Source organism: Salmo salar, chromosome 05 (assembly GCF_965601325.2).
Source record: "Salmo salar chromosome 05, fSalSal1, whole genome shotgun sequence".
Classification (NCBI taxonomy): domain Eukaryota; kingdom Metazoa; phylum Chordata; class Actinopteri; order Salmoniformes; family Salmonidae; genus Salmo; species Salmo salar.
The window spans coordinates 6,116,097-6,133,043 of NC_138295.1; the positions used below are offsets into that span (position 1 = coordinate 6,116,097).

The 16,947-nt window shown below is 42.0% G+C and overlaps 1 protein-coding gene across 1 annotated transcript; it reads left to right on the forward strand.

The window, feature by feature from the left end:
* Positions 1-3,500: 3,500 nt before the first annotated feature.
* mchr2b (melanin concentrating hormone receptor 2b) lies at positions 3,501-14,248 on the forward strand. Its single transcript, XM_014213293.3, has 2 exons — positions 3,501-4,423; positions 13,122-14,248. The coding sequence occupies exons 1-2, from the start codon at positions 4,011-4,013 to the stop codon at positions 13,762-13,764; spliced, it is 1,056 nt and encodes a 351-aa protein (XP_014068768.3). The 5' UTR covers positions 3,501-4,010; the 3' UTR covers positions 13,765-14,248.
* Positions 14,249-16,947: the final 2,699 nt, after the last annotated feature.

The following is a 16,947-nucleotide window of genomic DNA, read 5'->3' on the forward strand; positions in this document are numbered from 1 at the left end:
TGTCTCTCTGTCTCTCTCTCTCTGCCCCTCTCTCTTCCTCTGCTCTCGTCTCTCTCTGTCTCTCTCTCTCTCGCTCTCTGTCTCATAACCTATGTCCGATTCAAATCGAATCAAATCAAAATGTATTTGTCACACGCGCTGAATACAACAAGCAATCTAAAGGATCTGTTAAATTTATAACATTAAAGAATCTGTTTAGTTTATAACACTAAAGGATATTTTTCATTCATAATATAGTAAATAATCTGTTTCATTCACAACACTAAAGGATATTTTTCATTCATAATATACTAAATAATCTGTTTCATTCATAACACTAAAGATCCAGTGGCGGTCAGTGCCATTTAAGATGAGTGAGGACAATTTTTTGTTGTTGTTATGAGCATGGCCTTATTTCTATTACAGTATATTGGATGACCGTCATTCATATTCCATTCACCCAGTTCAACGTAACATTGATAGGTTTAGGCTACTACAGTGAGGGGAAAAAGTATTTGATCCCCTGCTGATTTTGTACGTTTGCCCACTTACAAAGAAATGGTCAGTCTATAATTTTAATGGTAGGTTTATTTGAACAGTGAGAGACAGAATAACAACAAAAAATACAGAAAAATGCGTGTCAAAAATGTTATAAAATGATTTGCATTTTAATGAGGGAAATAAGTATTTGACCCCTCTGCAAAACATGGCTTAGTACTTGGTGGCAAAACCCGTGTTGGCAATCACAGAGGTCAGACGTTTCTTGTAGTTGGCCACCAGGTTTGCACACATCTCAGGAGGGATTTTGTCCCACTCCTCTTTGCAGATCTTCTCCAAGTCATTAAGGTTTTGAGGCTGACGTTTGGCAACTCGAACCTTCAGCTCCCTCCACAGATTTTCAATGGGATTAAGGTCTGGAGACTGGCTAGGCCACTCCAGGACCTTATTGTGCTTCTTCTTGAGCTACTCCTTTGTTGCCTTGGCCGTGTGTTTTGGGTCATTGTCATACTGGAATACCCATCCACGACCCATTTTCAATGCCCTGGCTGAGGAAAGGAGGTTCTCACCCAAGATTTGACAGTACATGGCCCCGTCCAATGATGCGGTGACGTTGTCCTGTCCCCTTAGCAGAAAAATACCCCCAAAGCATAATGTTTCCACCTCCATGTTTGACGGTGGGGATGGTGTTCTTGGGGTCATAGGCAGCATTCCTCCTCCTCCAAACACGGCGAGTTGAGTTGATGCCAAAGAGCTCCATTTTGGTCTCATCTAACCACAACACTTTCACCAGTTGTCCTCTGAATCATTCAGATGTTCATTGGCAAACTTCAGATGGGCATGTATATGTATTCTTGAGCAGGGGGACCTTGCGGGCGCTGCAGGATTTCAGTCCTTCACGGCGTAGTGAGTTACCAATTGTTTTCTTGGTGACAATGGTCCCAGCTGCCTTGAGATAGTTCTGGGCTGATTCCTCACCGTTCTCATGATCATTGCAACCCCACGAGGTGAGATCTTGCATGGAGCCCCAGGCCAAGGGATATTGACAGTTCTTTTGTGTTTCTTCCATTTGCGAATAATCGCACCAAATGTTGTCACCTTCTCACCAAGCTGCTTGGCGATGGTCTTGTAGCCCATTCCAGACTTCTGTAGGTCTACAATCTTGTCCCTGACATCCTTGGAGAGCTCTTTGGTCTTGGCCATGGTGGAGAGTTTGGAGTCTGATTGATTGATTGCTTCTGTGGACAGGTGTCTTTTTTACAGGTAACAAGCTGCGGTTAGGAGCACTCCCTTTAAGGGTGTGCTCCTAATCTCAGCTCGTTACCTGTATAAAAGACACCTGGGAGCCAGAAATCTTTCTGATTGAGAGGGGATCAAATACTTATTTCCCTCATTAAAATGCAAATCAATTTATAAAATATTTGACATGCGTTTTTCTGGATATTTTTTTTGTTATTCTGTCTCTCACTGTTCAAATAAACCTACCATTAAAATTATAGACTGATCCTTTCTTTGTCAGTGGGCAAACGTACAAAATCAGCAGGGGATCAAATACTTTCGCCCCCCACTGTATACAAAATAATCTGTTTCATTCATAACACTAAAGGATATTTTTCATTCATAATATACTAAATAATCTGTTTCATTCATAACACTAAAGGATCCAGTGGCGGTCAGTGCCGTTTAAGATGAGTGAGGACAATTTTTTGTTGTTGTTATGAGCATGGCCTTATTTCTATTACAGTATATTGGTTGACTGTCCTTCAAATTCCATTCACCCAGTACAATGTAACATCAACAGGTTTAGGCTACTACATGATACTCTAATGTTCCCTGTACCCATCACGAGGTTGCTACAACCTAGCCTATGAATGAAAGTTTACAACGTAGGTGCACACAGGTCGAGAGAAAAACATAAAGTGATGGACAGTGACAGACATTCAATACCGCCCTGAGCACTCTGATCACCGGTAAACACAGTTTACTTTCATAGCAGCCACGTTGTATTTGAAGACGTCAAAACTACGAAATGACACATATGGAATCATGTAGTAAGCAATTTTTTTTAATTAAAAGTAGCCAACCTAACGCGTTAGTAAACCTGCTACAAACCTGCTAAGCAGCTACACCGGCGGGCCCCGGTGGCAATAAATTAGTAAAACCAAAAGCATACCTTGACTTGGAAGAGTTCCAGTGTTGTGTTGGATAGTCATAGCCAGCTAGCTAACATTGCATCCCTCTGTTTGACCAGGGTGTTTGGGTAGGCTAAACTAGCTAGCTGTATTTGCTAGCTAGCAGTAGTTTATGCTTTCAGTACTAGATTAATTCTCTGATCCTTTGATTGGGTGGACAACAGGTCAGTTCATGCTGCAAGAGCTCTGATAGGTTGGAGGACGTCCTCTGGAAGTTGTCATAATTACTGTGTAAGTCTATGGAAGGGGGTGAGAACCATGAGGCTCCTAGGTTTTGTAGTCAATGTACCCAGAGGAGGACGAAAGTTGCTGTCCTCCGGCTACACCATGGTGATACCTTACAGAGTGCTGTTGAGGCTACTGTAGATCTTCATTGCAAAATATTGTGTTTCAATAAATGATTTGGTGACTTGTTAATATTTATTATAGTTTTACCTAAAAAGGAAAACTTTATAAAAAAAAATTTAAATGTTTTGTATAAAATTCACTGAAGAGGATGGTCCTCCCCTTCCTCCTCTGAGGAGCCTCCACTGAAAGGATATTTTTCATTTCTAACATACTGGGTTTGATTCCTTTATAACATACTAAAGGATCTGTTGACTAAAATAATGTATAATTGTTTAATGATTCTTCATTGAATCCTTGGCTGTATATTTGAACCAATCTATGTGATTCTGTCATTGATGTTGTCCATCTGGATGGAGCAACATTTAATCAAAACATCGTGACACAAGTCAATTTACTTCTGACATGCGCAACAGGGTGCATGGATGAGCTGTTTTTCAGAGCAAGAAACAGATTTAAAAAAAAAAAGTGGTACGATTTACTCACTTATCTCCCAATCAGTTTTCTCTAAACTTGATTGATGTTTTATGACGTGTTAAATGAACAAGCGAGGGATCTTTTGAATGGAGGAGACTACAATCGGATTGTTTTATCGTTCACTGAGTCAGCGAAAATGAAGTGCGCTATTGGGTAGGGAGAGAGCGCAGTGGAGACGAACGGGGAGGTCCAGTCCTGAGTGAATAATGTGTTCTCAAAGAGGCATCAGCTAGTTCCCAAGTTTGGTGTGAGAATGATCGATCCTTCTGCAGAATCTCATCGAAACACATGCTAGTGTTGAGCTGTAGTCCATTACAAGATAAAGAAGTGCATGAACCAAAGGATACGCGCGCAGCAGTTTATCCAGAATAGGTGTCCAAGTTGTGCCGCTTGAAATCTGGATAGAAGCTAGTACAGTATGACTTGTCGGCTTGACAGTGTTGCTGCTTATCTATAGCATAATACTGATCCGCGCGTTATCAATCACGACCAGGGCGGCAAATATCTAAAGATCTAAAGATGATTATAAATAGCTCGGACATATTTTGTAATTACAAAGAAGTAAGTAACTTCACCAACAACTCGTCATGTGTGAACAAGACTCAGTCCTCACCCAGCTTCATCGACCTGGCGACTTTCATGCACATATTCCCGTCCATATACGGCATCCTGTGTACAATAGGAGTGATCGCCAACGGTTTGGTGATTTACGCAGTGGCGACATGTAAGAAAAAGATTGTCTCGGACATCTACGTGCTGAACTTGGCCGTCGCAGATATGCTCTTCTTGTTGGTGATGCCCTTCAACATTCACCAGCTGGTCCGGGACAGACAGTGGGTGTTCGGGAACTTCATGTGCAAAGCTGTTGTGGTGGTGGATGTAAGCAACCAGTTCACTACCGTGGGGATTGTAACGGTGCTATGTATTGACAGGTAAGTCTCCATCTCTTCAAATTCAATAGGTGTCAGTTTGATCATAACAAAGACAGTAGTCGAATATAGCATCAATTAAGTCTCCCTCCTCTATTACCTTCATGTATTCAGTTAGATATAACCTGGTTTAGGATATGATTATAACATAGTTAGAACCTATACGTTATTAAGAAGAACACATTACTGTTATGCAGCCGTTTAATATATGACCCTGGCCAATGGTCAAGAGCAGGGATCCCGTGTGGCTCAATTGGTAGATCATGGTGTTCGCCAGGGTTGTGGGTTCGATTCCCACGGGGGACCAGTACAGAAAGAAATGTATGAAATGTGGATAAGAGCGTCTGATAAATGACTAAAATGTCAAATCTACTGAGCGGATGGTCGGGACCGGAGCTTTATTACAAATGAAATTGCAGATTGAGCACAAGAAGTGCAAACAGATATAATATTTGACTTAAAAATAATCCTTTTCAAACCTACAGTACCAGTCAAAAGTGTGGACACACCTACTCATTCCAGAGTTTTTCTTAATTTGTTTTACTATTTTCTGCATTGTAGAATAATAGTGAATACATCAAAACTATAAAATAACACATATGGAATCAAGTAGTAACCAAAGTGTTAAACAAATCAAAATATATTTTATATTTGAGATTTTTAAAAGTAACCACCCTTTGCGAAAAGAAAGGAGGACCAAGGCAGTTTTCATATAATTAATTAAAATGCCTTTATTTGTGTTCAATAGAAACAAAGTTAAAAAAATTAACCACCCTTTGCCTTGATGGCAGCTTTGCACACACTTGAAATTGTCTTAACCAGCTTCACGAGGAATGCTTTTCCAACACACTTGAAGGAGTTCCCACATATGCTGAGCACTTGTTGGCTGCTTTAACCAAACCATCTCAATTGGGTTGAGGCCGGGTGATTGTGGAGGCCAGGACATCTGATGCAGCACTCCATCACTCTCCTTGGTCAAATAGCCCTTATACAGCCTGGCAGTGTGGCAGTGTGTCACAGCATCATCGGACTGAGCTTGTTGTCATTGCAGGCAATCTCAATGCTGTGCGTTACAGGGAAGACATCCTCCTCCATCATGTGGTACCCTTCCTGCAGGCTCATCCTGACATGACCCTCCAGCAATACTGCTCGTTCTGTGCGTGATTTCCTGCAAGACAGGAATGTCAGTGTTCTGCCATGGCCATCGAAGAGCCCGGATCTCAATCCCATTGAGCACATCTGGGACCTGTTGGATCGGCGGGTGAGGGCTAGGGCCATTCCGCCCAGAAATGTCCGGGAACTTGCAGGTGCCTTGGTGGAAGTGTGGGGTAACATCTCATAGCAAGAACTGGTATATCTGGTGCAGTCCATGAGGAGGAGATGTACTGCAGTACTTAATGCAGCTGGTGGCCACACCAGATACTGACTGTTACTGTTACTTTTGATTTTGACCCCCCAAACCCCCCTCTTTGTTCAGGGACACATTATTCCATTTCTATTAGTCACATGTCTGTTGGAACTTGTTCAGTTTATGTCTCACTTGTTGAATCTTGTTATGTTCATAGAAATATTTACACATGTTAAGTTTGCTGAAAATAAACGCAGTTGACAGTGAGTGAGAGGACGTTTCTTTTTTTGCTGAGTTTACAATGTAGAAAATAGTTAAAATATAGAAAAACCCTTGAATGAGTAGGTGTGTCCAAACTTTTTACTGGTACTGTATATACAGTGCATTCTGAAAGTATTCAGACCCCTTCCCTTTCTCCACATTTTGTTACCTGGATTAGGTTTGTAAGGCTTCCATTAATATTAGACATCACGCAGCAGTTATTGACAAATAGACACGCAGCACCGCCTCTCGTCTTACCAGACGTAGCATCTCTGTCCAGCCGGTGCATGGAAAATCCCGCCAGCTCTATATCATCCTTGTCGTCGTTCAGCCACGACTAGGTGAAACATAAGATATTCCAGGTTTTAATGTCCTGTTGGTAGTTTACTCACTCGCCTACGAATTCTCAGAAGCAGCCTGACCTCCGTCCCCTTTTTGTCTTTCTTCACGCAAATGACAGGAATTTAAGGCCCGTTCCTGAGAAAGCAGTATATCCTTCGTTTCGGACTCGTTAAAGAATTTTTTTTTTTTTTCCAGTTCGAGGTGAGTAATCGCTGTTATGATGTCCAGAAGTTATTTTCGGTCATAAGAGACAAGAGCAGCAACATTATGTACAAAAGAAGTTAAAAAAGAAGTTACAAACAATGCGAGAAAACTAACAAAATAGCACATTTGGTTAGGAGCACGTAAAATGCCAGCCATCCCTTCCTTCCGCCACCATTCTATTGTCCGTAGAACTCTGAGACAGGATTATGTCGAGACACAGATCTGCGGAAGGGTACCAAAAAATGTCTGCAGCATTGAAGGTCCCCAAACCATAGTGGCCTCCATCATTCTTAAATGGAAGAAGTTTGGAACTACCAAGACTCTTCCTATAGCTGGCCGCCCGGCCAAAGTGAGCAATCGGGGGAGAAGGGCCTTGGTCAGGGAGGTGACCAAGAACCCGATGGTCACTCTGACAAAGCTCCAGAGTTCCTCTGTGGAGATGGGAGAAACTTCCAGAAGGACAACCATCACTGCAGCACTCCACCAATCAGGCCTTTATGGTAGAGTGGCCAGACGGAAATCACTCCTCAGTAAAAGGCACATGACAGCCCGCTTGGAGTTTGCCAAAAAGAACCTAAAGGACTATCAGACCATGAGAAACAAGATTCTTTGGCCTGAATGCCAAGCGTCACGTCTGGAGGAAACCTGGCACCATCCCTACGGTGAAGCACGGTGGTGGCAGCATCATGCTGTGGGGATGTTTTTCAGCGGCAGGGACTGGGAGACTAGTCAGTATCAAGGGAAAGATGAACGGAGCAAATTATGAAGAGATACTTGATGAAAACCTGTTCCAGAGCACTCAGGACCTCAGACCTGGGCGAAGGTTCACCTTCAAACAGGACAAAGACCTTAAGCACACAGCCAAGACAACGCAGGAGTGGCTTCGGGACAAGTCTCTGAATGTCCTTGAGTGGCCCAGGCAGAACCTGGACTTGAACCCGATCGAACATCTCTGGAGAGACCTGGAAATAGCTGTGCAGTGACGCTCCCCATCCAACCTGACGGAGCTAAAGAGAAGAATGGGAGAAACTCCCCAAATACAGGTGTGCCAAGAGTGCAGTGTCAGAGCCAAGAAGACTTGAGTCTGCAATCGCAACAAAAGGGGCCTCAACATAGTACTGAGTAAAGGGTCTCAATACTTATGTAAATGTGATATTTCAGTTTTAAATTTGTAATACATTTGCAAAAAATGTCTAAAAACCTGTTTTTGCTTTGTCATTATAGGGTATTGTGTGTAGATTGATGAGTAAAAAAACGATTTAATACATTTTAGAATAATTCTGTAACGTAACAAAATGTGGGAAAAAGTCAAGGGGTCTGAATACTTTCCAAATGCACTGTATATGCGTGGGAATACTTGGGAACAGATTTCCTAAATAAAAATGAATTGGAGCTGATTTCATGGTGTTTTTAAGGTCTCTTACTTCCGACAACGAACCCCCCCCCCCCCCCCAAAATAAAAATAAAAAATACAATTAAAATATTATAATTATTATAATTAAAATCGAATGTTGCTCAGGCCTCCAGTTGGGGTATCATGGTCAAGAGGGTTCAGTAATTCAGTAATAAAGCACAGCCAAATCAGACCAAGCATTTAGCTCCACCTGATTATCTGTGTACATGACAATCTTTGATTTGATTTGATGGGAAGGTCATAGGCACCATTTTCTGGTTATTAATACATCCATATTTACATGTCCATCCCTGGGTCATGTGGATATACATTACACTGGTATCTCCACTGTCCGGCCATCATATGAAGACATCTCTACAGTAATATCTCTATGGTCATGTAGACATCTCTACAGTAATATCTCTATGGTCATGTAGACATCTCTACAGTAATATCTCTATGGTCATATGAAGACATCTCTACAGTAATTTCTCTATGGTCATGTAGACATCTCTACAGTAATATCTCTATGGTCCAGATGTAGACATCTCTACACTAATATCTCTATGGTCCATATGTAGACATCTCTACAGTAATATCTCTATGGTCATGTAGACATCTCTACAGTAATATCTCTATGGTCCATGTAGACATCTCTACAGTAATATCTCTATGGTCATGTAGACATCTCTACAGTAATATCTCTATGGTCCATATGTAGACATCTCTACAGTAATATCTCTATGGTCATGTAGACATCTCTACAGTAATATCTCTATGGTCATGTAGACATCTCTACAGTAATATCTCTATGGTCATGTAGACATCTCTACAGTAATATCTCTATGGTCATGTAGACATCTCTACAGTAATATCTCTATGGTCCAGATGTAGACATCTCTACAGTAATATCTCTATGGTCCAGATGTAGACATCTCTACAGTAATATCTCTATGGTCATGTAGACATCTCTACAGTAATATCTCTATGGTCATGTAGACATCTCTACAGTAATATCTCTATGGTCATGTAGACATCTCTACAGTAATATCTCTATGGTCCAGATGTAGACATCTCTACAGTAATATCTCTATGGTCCAGATGTAGACATCTCTACAGTATTTTCTCCATCCCTTGGCCTGCCTTGGATATATTTAGTATCATGAAAGATATAACCAGTGCAGAGCAAATTCTTCCTCTTTAGTTCTTTGATGTCACATGGCTGTAGGGTTATGTTCCTTCTTTCATAGACATATGACACACGCTGGTTAAGTACAGCAGCATCGTACAGCAGATGGCAATAGACTTAACTTTGATTTGATTTAACATCAGCAGTAAAAAATGTTTTCAACAACCTGTATCTCTGATCGTTTATTTTAGGATTTATTTTAGGATTCAATGCATCCCAAATGTACCCTTTTTTTCATATGTAGTGCACTAACTTTGACAAGGGCTCATAGAACTCTGGTAAAATATAGTACACTATTTAGGGAATAGGGTGCTATTTGGGACGTAACCGTGGTTGATTTCGTGTTGTACATCAAGCAGTATGCCGGTCATCAGTCTAACTTTATTTACTTATTCATGACAGCTTATATGTGACTTTTTCAGCTCCCAGCTCAATTCATCCTAAAATTGTATGATATTATAATAGTATAAGGTGTGCCACTTTGCAGATGCTTTCATCCAAAACGACCTATAGTACAGTGAGTGCATTCATTCATTTAGTATGGGTATGTGATCCTTGAAGGAATTGAACCCATGACCTTATGCCAGTGTGTGCATCCCAAATGGCACCCTATTCCCTTAATAGTGCACTACTATTGACCAGGGCATATACTGCCCTACCAAGCAAAAAACCAAAAAAGGCAATAGCAGCTCATAGCGTGGAACTGAGAAAAATGGCTTTTATTTACCTTGGTTTTCACAGTAACTTTATGCAGTTACTGCTAACATGACCCCCCATTTTCTCCTGAACACAATAAAATAAAGGCAGGATACTTGTCCACATGATTAAGTATGTTTATTAATGTAGCAAAAATGACATTAACTAATTTTCAACCAAATTAGCAGTATAGGACTGTTGAAAAAATGACATTGTATATAGAATAAGAGTGCTTTTAAAATGAAGCCAATGCTCTTACCAACTGATTCACTCATGACATTATTAGATTTATTTAATGTAACATCATGATTAGAGTCCCGACTGCTCTCAGGAAGAAAAAAAACCTGTATGAATAGGTGGTATTCAAACACAAAACCTTCTATTCCAGGTTAACTAATTACTGTTTGCTTTTCTTGGGATGACAAATACCTAGTAGACAAATACTATTTAGTTATGGTGTTTATTCTGTCTGTGTATTCACATGACATACACATGACATTCACATGACATACACAAGACATGCACATGCCTCTGTCTGGACTAGACTGGACTGGGTAAAAAGTGATGTTTGTTACTGGTGGCAGCGTCGCCTAGCGGTTAGAGTGTTGGGCTAGTAACCAAAAGGGTTGCAAGTTCAAATCCCCAAGCTGACAAGGTACAAATCTGTCGTTCTGCCCCTGAACAAGACAGTTTACCCACTGTTCCTAGAGCTGTCATTGAAAATAAAAATTTGTTCTTCACTGACTTGCCTAGTTAAATTTTAAAAAAAAACGGAAGAACAAAATAAATAATCCTCACAGTGGAGTCTCCTGAATGATCTGTGTAGAGATACTTTTGTGCTATTTTGGGGAACACGTTCTTTGTCTCCATCCCCTCTACTCTAGACTTTCACATTCATGGAGCGACAGTACTCTGACTTGTTTTGACTGATTCAAAATCTCTGTTCTGTTACACGTTCAGATATCGCAGACACATCGTGTGTGTACTAAGATTGGAACATCACATTATCACACTGGCTTTCAATGAACACTATGGCAAATACCAAATTAAATCTCACTCAGTATCACATTGTGCATAAACACACGCATGCGCACACACACACACACACACACACACACACACGCCACAAACGTGACCACCCATAATATGTACATCTGTCTGCACATACACATGAACTCAAGTACATCTACAGTATCTCTTTACAACACAGTCACATCCCTGAATACAATAATCTGTTTTCTATAATCTGTATCTCTTCACAACACAGTCAAATCCCTGAATACAATAATCTGTTTTCTATAATCTGTATCTCTTCACAAAACACTCAAATCCCTGAATACAATAATCTGTTTTCCTAACCTTAGCAGGTTAGGTGAAACGGGTTAAGGTCTGAGTGGCGCAGTGGTCTAAGGCACTGCATCGCAGTGCAATAGGCGTCACTACCGATCCAGGTTCAATCCTGGGCTGTGTCGCAGCCGGCCATGACCGGGAGACCCATGAGGTGGAGCACAATTGTCCCAGTGTCATCTGGGTTAGGGGAGGGTTTGGCTGGCTCTGATGTCCTTGTTCCATCACACTCTTGTGATTCCTTGTGCCGGCCAGATGCATGAACGCTGACTTCGGGCGCCAGCTGTACAGTGCTTCCTCCAACACATTGGTGCGGCTGACATCCGGGTTAAGCGGGCAGTGTGGCTTGGTGGGGGTTGTGTTTCGGATGACGCATGGCTCTCGACCTTTGCCTCTCCCGAGTCCGTACGGGAGTTACAGTGATGGGACAAGACTGTAACTACCAAACTAAAAATGCTACAGTTGTCCCTGACGTGTCTCGAACATGGCAGATGGTCATAGTGTACACCCACCTGTCCTCCCCAACCAACCTCCCTATTGTCCTGTAAATGTTTCCCCTTAAACCACTCAAGTGTAACTTCTGAAGTATGCTTCGGGTCATTGTCCTGCTGGAAGGTGAACCTCCGTCCCAGTCTCAAATATCTTGAAGACTGAATCAGGTTTCCCTCAAGAATTTCCCTATATTTAGCGCCATCCATCATTCCTTCAATTCTGACCAGTTTCAAAGTCCCTGCCAATGAAAAATATGCCCACAGCATGATGCTGCCATCACCATGCTTCACTGTGGGGATGGTGTTCTCGGGGTGGTGAGAGGTGTTGGGTTTGTGCCAGACATAGCATATTCCTTGATGGCCAAAAAGCTAAATTTTAGTCTCATCTGACCAGAGTACCTTTTTCCATATATTTGGGGAGTCTCCCACATGCCTTTTGGTAAACACCAAACGTGTTTGGTTATTTTTTTCTTTAATTAAGCAATGGCTTTTTTTCTGGCCACTCTTCCGTAAAGCCCAGCTCTGTGGAGTGTACGGCTTAAAGTGGTCCTATGGACAGATACTTTTCAATTTTTAATAATGGATTTAATGGTGCTCCGCGGGATTTCAAAGTTTCTGATATTTTTTTTATAACTCAACAACTTTGTCCCTGACCTGTTTGGAGAGCTCCTTGGGCTTCATGGTGCCGCTTGCTTGGTGGTGCCCCTTGCTTAGTGGTGTTGCAGACACTGGGGCCTTTCAGAACAGGTGTATATATACTGAGATCATGTGACAGATCATGTGACACTTAGATTGTACACAGGTGGACTTTATTTAACAAATTATGTGACTTCTGAAGGTAAATGGTTGCACCAGATCTTATTTAGGGGCTTCATAGCAAAGGGAGTGAACACATGTGCACGCACCATTTTTCCGTTTTTTTCTTTTTTAATTTTTTTTTTAAAAACAAGTTATTTTTTGCAGTTTTTTTTTCATTTCACTTGACCAATTTGGACTATTTTGTGTATGTCCATTACATGAAATCCAAATAATAATTCATTTAAATTACAGGTTGTAATGCAACAAAATAGGAAAAACGCCAAGGGGGATGAATACTTTTGCAAGGCACTGTAGTGCATGACTGTGGTCCCGTGTGGCTCAGTTGGTAGAGCATGGTGTTTGCAACGCCAGGGTTGTGGGTTCGATTCCCACGGGGGACCAGTACAGAAAAAAAAAATGAAATGTATGCATTCACTACTGTAAGTCGCTCTGGATAAGAGCGTCTGCTAAAATGTAAATGTAATTACTTTTGGGTCAAAGTAGTGCACTGTCTAAGGAATGGGCTCTGGTCAAAATTAGTGCACTACATAGGGAACGGGGTGCAATTGGGGCACAACCCAGGTACATAACTTTACCCCTGGTCTCTAACGGATGTGTCTCTTTGTTTCTAGATACATTGCCATCGTCCACCCCAGCTCAGACAAGCGGACAATCCAGTGGACCATCATCATCAACATCCTGGTGTGGGTCGGCAGCTTCCTGCTGACCGTGCCCGTCATGATCTACGCCATGGTGGTGAGGAAGAGCAACTTGGAGATATGCATGATGTTTCTGGACGGGCCTGAGGACATGTACTGGTACACTCTCTACCAGTCCATCCTGGGCTTCATCTTCCCTCTCATCATCATCTCTACCTTCTACTCCCTCACCCTTTACCACGTCTTCAGATCCATCCGCCGAGTCAAGCGTAAACAGTCTGTCTGGGCGAAGCGCGCCACCAAGACCGTGGTGATGGTCATTGCTCTCTTCCTGGTGTGCTGGAGCCCGTATCACGTGATCCAGGTGATTAACTTGAGCAACAACAGGCCAACCAACACCTTTGTGTATGTCTACAACATCACGATCTGTCTGAGTTATTCCCACAGCTGCATCAACCCTCTGATGCTGCTCATCTTCGCTCAGAACTACCGCGAGCGTCTCAGTCACAGGAAGGATTTGAGGAGTTCGCAGCAGAACTCCTCCAAGACCACTGTGATCAAGACAGACAGCTCCAGCGTGTCCGCCGACCCAAACTACCGCTGCACTGTCATCTAATAATACAGATATCGCCACTCACATATTGTGTGTGTGAATAGGTGGGCTGTCGGTTGGTCCCAATAAGACGACCAAAAGTCAACTGTTTTCGTTCTGCTATCTTCGATGAACTTTAGCGTTTATGAATTACTGAAGTTAAAGTAGCTGAACTACACTGTTATCTTTCCAGGGGAAAGTGTAGTGTTAGTGGATGGATGAATGGATTTAGCCGTCTGACTGTAACTGCTCCACCTTCACGAAGAATCATTGTTCTGTGTCACTGATCCAAATGTTTGCTGAATCGTTATCTAAGGACAGCCCCTCTCTCTCTCTCTCTCTCTCTCTTTCTCGCTCTCTCTCTCTTCCCGTCTCCCCCTCTTTTCCCCTCTCTCTTTCCCCCTCTCCCCCTCTCTTTCCCCCTCTCCCTTTCTCCCCTCTCTCTCCCTCTCACTCTCTCTCCCTCTCCCCCTCTATCCCTTTCTTTCCCCCTCTCCCCCTCTCTCTCTCCCCCCCTCTCCCTTTCTCTCTCTCTCTCCCCATCTCCCTCTCTCTCCCCCATCTCCCTCTCTCCCCCTCCCTCCCTCTCTCCCCCTCTCTCTCTCCACCTCTCCAGCAATCTCGCTCACCCCTCTCTCCCTCTCTCTCCCCTTCTCTCCCCCTCTCTCCCTTTCTCTTCCCCTCTCTCTCTTCCTCTCTCTCTCTCTCTCTTCCTCTCTCTCTCTCCCCCTCTCTCTCTCCCTCTCCCCCTCTCCAGCAATATCCCTCTCCCCCTCTCTCCCTCTCTCTCTCCCCCTCTCTCCCTTTCTCTCCCCCTCTCTCCCTTTCTCTTCCCCTCTCTCTCTCTTCCTCTCTCTCTCTCTCCCCCTCTCTCCCTCCCTCCCCCCTCTCTCTCTCTCTCCCCTCTCCCTCTCTCCCCTCTCTCCCCCTCTCCCTCTCTCCCTCTCTCTCCCTCTCTCCCCCTCTCTCCCTTTCTTTCCCTCTCTCCCCCCCCTCTCTCCCCCTCTCCCTCTCTCCTTTTGTATCCCCCTCTCCCCCTCTCTCTCCCTCTCTCTCTCTCTCTCTCTCTCTCCCCCCTCCCACTCTACCCCTCTCCAGCAATCTCGCTCTCCCTCTCTCCTTTTCTCTCCCACTCTCTCTCCCCGTCTCGCTCTCTCTCTCTCTCCCCCCCTCTCTCTCTCGCTCTCTCTCTCTCTCTCCTCCCCTCTCTCTCTCTGACACGCACCCAGGGATGGAATTTAAGGATTTTTTTACTAGCCCGGTCTGAAAATACTAGATTTAGGCTACTGGGCTATCATAATGTCCATCCCTGCACACGCTTAATGACCACCACTCCCCACATGAACAAATACTATATTATACTATGGTATAAATACTGTAGTATTCACTTCAGTGTTTTTGTGGACTTTACTGTAGTAAGTCCGCAAAAACACTACAGTGAATACTGTAGTATTTGCTGTAGTATACTGTAGTGTTTACAGTTAACTAATGTATGAATACTGTAGTAAAAGAACTGTAGTATATACTATAGTAATTAATGTAGTGTTTTTGCAGATTGTAGTATACTGTAGTGTTTACAGTTAACTAATGTATGAATACTGTAGTAAAATAACTGTACTATATACTATAGTAATTAATGTAGTGTTTTTGCAGATTGTAGTATACTGTAGTATTTACTGTAGTGTTTTTGCAGACTGCAGTATACTGTTGTCATTGTAGGAGGGAGCAGATGGACAGTTCCATAGGGTGTTTTGAATTTAACCAGGCAAGTCAGAACATATTCTTATTCACAATGACGGCCTACCACGGCCAAACCCGGACGATGCTGGGCCAATTGTGCGCCGCCCTATGCGACTCCAAATCACAGCCAGTTGTGATACAGCCTGGAATTGAACCAGGGACTGAAGTGACTCAGTTGACTGCCTCACACCAGGGAGATTGCAGTATTCTTGTTAGTCACACATACTGATCAAACAAGTCAGTGTTATTTTATTATTGGGGGGTATTTGCTAAGAACCATCGGGACTCTTGTTAAATGAGGAGATGGAAGATGAATTGATGAGAACTGGAGTATAATTTCGGATTGAATTGAGACCATGAACTTTTTAAAGAAGAAATAGCGGTAGAAGTAAATAATGAAGTATATTGAATGAATATAGCACTTGTAGCATGACATATTATGTAGAACTGTCCTATAGACACTATTTGTATTTAACCTTTATTTAACTAGGCAAGACAGTTAAGAACAAATTCTTATTTACAATGACGGCCTACCAAGAAACAGTGGGTTAACTGTCTCGTTCAGGGGGCAGGAAGACATATTTTTTACCTTGTCAGGTCGGGGGATTCAATCCAGCAACCTTTCGGTTACTGGCCAAACGCTCTAACCACTAGGCAGACCTGCCGCGCCAACTACTCAAACAACACACACTACTTAAACACACATTAACTTCTTCATATTCACAGCTTGTATTTGTTTTCTCACTCTACCTAACACTCTAGTGTTAGCCTGTACTATTTTACATTAATACATTAATACAGTTAATTATATTGTATTAATCCTTCTTATTATGGTCATTTACTAATTGTCCGATATCATCTCTGTAACGTATTTAGTATGACGCACTTCACACCTGAATATGAACGTTTATAGAAAAGTTCAAAACTTAATTTTTAATTTTAATGTTGACTCCAAAAATAAATTGAGAATACATTTTTTTTTTTTTTCCTTGCAAAAACAAGTACATTTATTAGGTTTTACCAAATAACAGTATAATTTATATATGAATGACACATATTGAGATACTGATGTGATAAAATGAATTACATAGTTGTGGTTCATAGTTAAATCAAGTCGTTATGGTGATCTGATACAGGACAATAAATCCACTATATGTAAATACTGCAGTTTTACACTTTAAGATGTTTTTCTTCCTGGTTATATTGTGTTGTTCTGCAATGTATTATACTACATATACTTTGAGTATACTAATTGTCCATATATGGTATTTCAGATGAGTTTTAGATGAATGCAATATAACCACATCTTGTTGTTCTTATTGTTCAGTGTAATTTATGTACTAAACTGAACAGAAATATCAACGTACCATGTAAAAGTGTTGGTCCCATGTTTCATGAGCTGAAATAAAAGATCCCAGAAATGTTCCATATTCGCACAAAAAAAAGTGTATTTCTCTAAAATGTTTG

Bases quoted from the DNA above. Each gene is read 5' to 3' on its own strand.
- mchr2b (XM_014213293.3), top strand. From the start codon at position 4,011: ATGATTATAAATAGCTCGGACATATTTTGTAATTACAAAGAAGTAAGT. The intron at 4,424-13,121 runs GTAAGTCTCCAT...CTTTGTTTCTAG, and splicing joins ACGGTGCTATGTATTGACAG to ATACATTGCCATCGTCCACC.